This window comes from Priapulus caudatus, unplaced genomic scaffold (assembly GCF_000485595.1).
Source record: "Priapulus caudatus unplaced genomic scaffold, Priapulus_caudatus-5.0.1 Scaffold164, whole genome shotgun sequence".
In the NCBI taxonomy this organism is placed as follows: Eukaryota; Metazoa; Priapulida; class Priapulimorpha; order Priapulimorphida; family Priapulidae; genus Priapulus; species Priapulus caudatus.
In genome coordinates this window covers 358,713-364,017 of record NW_014577225.1, presented here as the reverse complement: position 1 = coordinate 364,017, position 5,305 = coordinate 358,713, and the positions used below count along the sequence as shown (strand labels likewise).

The 5,305-nt window shown below is 49.5% G+C and overlaps 1 protein-coding gene across 2 annotated transcripts in view; it reads right to left on the bottom strand.

The window, feature by feature from the left end:
• Positions 1–5,305, bottom strand: part of LOC106806490 (src substrate protein p85-like) — a 40,515-nt gene that overhangs the window by 24,470 nt on the left and 10,740 nt on the right. For both annotated transcript variants that reach the window (XM_014808455.1, XM_014808454.1), the window contains one exon: positions 4,385–4,495. In XM_014808455.1, the coding sequence (XP_014663941.1) occupies positions 4,385–4,495 (111 nt within the window). The remainder of the gene's footprint in view (positions 1–4,384; positions 4,496–5,305) is intronic.

Genomic DNA, 5,305 nt, shown 5'->3' with positions numbered 1-5,305 from the left:
GTCCTAAGGTAATCCTAGCTCCTTTTGTTGTGTATAATAGGCTATGGCAGCCAAGGGGTTGGTCGGTACGCATACAGATGGGTAAGCTCATTGTGATTTTTAGCAAGATATATGTCCGCTAGATATGACAAAAAATGTGAATAGCGTGATAATAACTCTCGAGCATCGCTCTGTGTTATCACCCAACTACGCTATTGATACCACCTCTTTGCTTCGCCAAAATATGTGTTATCTTGGTAAAATTGAACTAAATATTTTTTAAGCGACACAGAGTTCCAATCCATAGTGCATACCTGGAGCCAACCTAATATAGCAATAATAATATAGATACATTCGTGGGGGTATTGTGTCAAAGTTGTGATATAATGATCTAAAAATGATGTTAAATGTTAGTGAAAAAGTGGCCGAAATCCGCTTTGACTGTCAAAATTCACATTGCACTTCTGTCCCATAATTCACGAACATGAAAACTTCGCCACAGGTAACATAAGTTGACGGGCCATCAAAAATCTTCACAAAGACCCACTGCATGACGATAGTATACATGTACTTTGTAATATGGTGGTTGTACTGTGGCACATCATCTTGGCAAACAGTTTCAACATACCCTAATTTTGTGAATATATTGAAGGCAAAACATAGAGTTTTGACATTTTAGCGTTTGTGAGGTTAATGTTTGTTGAGTATTAGCTAAGTATCCGATGGTAGGTATGGTAATATGCAGTGTTTGTACATTAATATTTCAACGAAAGTCTCTATGGTAGCAAATCTGGCTCCAGCACTAGAGTTTGTTCTGATACTATATCGACATAGGAAATATGTTAATTTAGTTGAAAAAGTGGCCGAATCGGCTTTGACTTCAAAAATTCACTATTGCACGTTCTGTACAATATTTCACAAGATGGCCTCACTTGCCAAGTGTGTTTTCTGGGAAGATGTCACAACCGAGGCAGTGTATGTGCACCACAGCTTTCGTCGTCACTCGAAGGCACATCTCATGGGGTAGACCTGAGCAGGAGGCATTCCAGTTGCCAAGGTTGACGAAAACCGAGAGAGCAGAACGAGGAGAGCGACAGACAGTGAACGCCTGTCGCAGGTTGTAGCAAGGAACGGTGGTCGGGATTTGGTAGCAATGACATTGTGACCAGAACGAGACAGAGTCCTTGACAGGTCTGTCGTGCGGCAAACCTCCAAATCCAGCGGAGTAGGTCACCACTTGGACGCCGACGATATTCTTAGACGTATGCTTCGCCATGAAAACGGGACTCGGAGCGTCGTCAGGCCTTTTGGATGTCTTATGTGGACATAGTTTGAACAACGTCTCACTGCTTGCCCTGCTTCCGAGCAGTGACTGCTCAAGGAAGAGAACATCTGGTCTTGCATCTCTTTGGCTATCCACAACATGGACGTCCCCCCGTGGTGTGTTTCCGTGGAGCGTACGAGCGCAGATTGGTAACGTATGCGAGATACCGGTTCTCACCTGGACGGGCGGTATTCCTGCTGAGATGACCAATCTGGCAGCCAATCATCAGGCTGTGTACCAGCTTTCTTGAGTGGTTTTGCCTTCTCTGTTCAACTATCCTCGTCACAAATCTTTGACCGCATTCCGGTAACCCAAACGACTGAAGTCACATGTGCCACCAACGGGCACACAACATCCAGGCAGGCACAACAAAGGTTTAGTCTGAAATCAGACAGTCAAGGCTATTACATTCTGGCAGAACACAGGAGGGCCTTTCTTGGTCAGACGAGGGAAATGGTAGCATGAAGATGGATCAAAATGTTCAGCATGCTGACCTGCACAAGGACGCGCTGTGAGGAAGATAGGATGCTGTTTCCGACAATCCGTACATTTGTGAATGAGGCTGGGTGAAATACCAATTTGAAAGAGCCGCACGAACTTATCAGTATCTCGGACAGCCAAAAGCCCCCAAGTGAATCTGCTCGATTTGAAGAAATCGCCAGAGACCATTGGAGTTCAATCGCTACACCGACCTTCAAAGCTGAGAGACTCGAGACGGACCCACCCAACAGCAGACGCCTTTCATGATCCCATCGAAAATGAACTAAACTGAAAGACCATCAGCAATTTCATGCAAGAAGAAAAAAGTCGCAGATGAGTGGCAGATCCCCCGTGATTCTTCAAGAGCTGACAGAGGCCATTGTTGGTGCGGCATCATTGCTGATGGCACAGGGACGAGAATCTGCAAATGGGCTGATGTAGCTGAATCCCATCCTGCTTGGTCTCTTACCATGGGCACTGCGCACCTCAGAAGGTCTTCACTGTAAAAACCAGGCAAGGCTGCTCTTGCTAGTTATCTAGCAGAAAGAATGCCCGTCAACCAAAAAACGCTGACAAACTTCCTGATCATTCTGCAACCAATAATAGACTGGACGATGAGCATCAATTCCAAAGGTGAAAAGGGATCAAGTCAACTTGAGGAATTGCCAGTTTGTCTTGTCATGCAGCTGAATGATGGCAGCCACTAGTGACAGGATCCGCATCGTCTTCGACACCTACACAAGATACAATCATCAAGAAAACTGTGAAAGGCTCGCCAGAGGAGAGGAACTTGACCTGAAGCTCAAGAACATCAACAGGCACGCAAATTGTGAAGGCAAATGGAAAGCTTCTCTTGGCCCATGTTTGGGAATAAGTCTACTCCTCATTTCATCTTCTGGTGAGCGATATCGAGTAAACGCAGATTACACGCCAAGCATCCTGAATGGAAAGGTCCTTATTGCTAACAACCGACAAACAGGAGTCTTTACACGCAAACTGTAAAACACAGTGTTAAAAATCACCAGCGGCAAGGACACCAGGAGGCTGCTGAGCTTTCAAAGTACCACACGAGGAAAGCAGAACTGGTCGACTGCTCTACTTCACGCTGGCTCGCATGCTGCAGCAGACTGGATATGCCAGCAGTTTGTAATAGCTTCGCGAATGACACCGACTGTATTCATCATGGCGTTGGCGTTTCATACTGCAATTCATCACGCATTGGTTCAGAATGTGGCAGCCAAAGATCGAACGAATCCATTGACATTAACCAAAATTGGCAGCTTCAGTGGGCGCAGATGTTTGCTTATGGACTTATAGGATGGGCAGTGCTACACAGGTTGCCAACAATCTCTCTCTCAGGACCACACCCCCCTGTCGGGGGGGTCCGCTGAGTCTGGGCGCTGGGGTTGTGCGTGCGTGTGCGGTCCCACCCTTGAGCGGTTCCGCTTTCGGCGGGTGTGGGGGCGGCCGGCACAACCCCGGCGGGCCGGTGCGCCCCTGCCGCGTGCGCGGCGTGGGGCGTTGCCGGAGGGGGTGTGGCGGTCGCGTGGGGGGCGGCGGCCGGCGCGGCCCCGCGGGGCGCCGGGGCGCCGGCGTGCTCCGGGGGGGCCGGGGGGCCCTGGGGGGACCCCGTGCCGCCCGCAGCGGGGTGGGCCGGCGGGCGGCCGCGCGGGCCGTGCGCGCCCGCGCCGGCGGGTGTGCCCCCCGCTGCTGCGGGGCGCCCCGCGTGGGGGGGGGTCAGTGGCGGCGCCGGCCCGCCTGCCGTGTCGGGCCCTCGGCGGCCCCGGGTGGCCTCGCGCCGGGGCTGCGCGGCCCCTCGGGGGGCTCGACGCAGGGGTGGGCGGCGGCGGTCGGGCCGGGCCGGGCTGCGCACGCCCGGGCGCGGGGCGAGCCGGTGGGGGAGAGGGGGGGAGTGGGGGGTGATCAGCGGCGGGACACCGGGCCCCCGCGGCCCCGTGCCCGCGGGGCCCGGCGGGTGCCGCGGGCGCGCGCGCGTCGATGCGCCCGCCCGGCGGCGCGGCGCGGCGCGGAGGCGGGCCGCCCGCGCCGTCGCGCTGACGCGTCCCGCGACCTAGAAGTACTCGATTTTTATCGCTTTATATCTCGGCATAGGAACATCGTAGAAACAAGCGGTTGATCTTATATTGGCTAGCTATGACTCCTGCATAATATTCCGGTAGAGAAGTATCAAAATAAGGTAGGTAAACTTTATTAATTTTGCTGAAACGACACCATGGTTTTCCTATTTCAGCGTTGTACGCTCTGGGGTTAATGGGCTCTTGATATTATATGCAGCACGCGCGTAATCTCTTTATAGATATATTTGTGACGAGCATACTTGCTTGTGTGTGTGTGTGAGGGGGGGGGAGGTGTCATCGATTCTTGAGCTCCGACAACCTTGCATTATCATTACCCATACTGCACTGAATGGATTTTACCCCATACATGAGTGAGCGTTGTGCAAATTATTTTCCCCACACACGACTGAGAGATGTAAATCGGTAGTGTTTCGTTTCCGTTTTTCACGTCCGACAGACGATAGTGATCGGCTGGGCTGCTAGAATGCCTTGCTAACTGTTACAGAAGCTTCAATATCACCACCTTTTTGTGATTCGTGTTTCTCGACGGTTTCTTTGTAGTCCCAACCGACAGCAGACTTGTCAACCCTGTCCGTTTCCACTCCGTATTTTCCTCCAAACCCTTTCGCGTAGTCTGTTTATTGAAATTTGAGAATGTGTGAAAACTTGTTTTGAGTAAAAAGACACACCTTAAAACTAGCACATTCCCTTGTAGCACTACTGGTCGATTAATTGCAAACGTTAACACAATTAACACAACGTAAAACTTCAGAGTACGGTAACAACGAAAAAATTTGTTAAGCTATATATATATACGGCAGCATTTTAGTGCCACAAAAAAAACATTTTTATCTCGAAATTACGAAATAGTATCTCTTAATTACGAAATAGTTTCTAGTAATTACGAAATAAGTTTCTCGTAATTACGAAATAGTTTCTCGTAATTACGTATTTCGTAATTACGAAATGCTATCTCATAATTACGAAATAGTATCTCGTAATTACGAAATACTATCTCGTAATTACAAAATAGTTTCTCGTAATTACGAAATAGTTTCTCGTAATTACAAAATAGTTTCTCGTAATTACGAAATACTATCTCGTAATTACGAAATAGTATCTCGTAATTACGAAATAGTTTCTCGTAATTACGAAATAGTTTCTCGTAATTACGAAATACTATCTCGTAATTACGAAATAGTAACACACACAAAACAACCCCGTAGGACACAACCGGGACCCCCGGGGGGGGGGTACCTTCATCGGACAGCCGTGTCTCGACCCAACAGCTTCCACATAGTACCCAGCAATGATACGCGGATCACTGCTTGTTGTGTAAACTTCCAACCACATAATATTCCGTGAGACGCCTATACGGTATCAGGACAAATACCCCCCGGACAATCACCCCCCCGGACAATTACCCCCGGACAATTACCCTCCG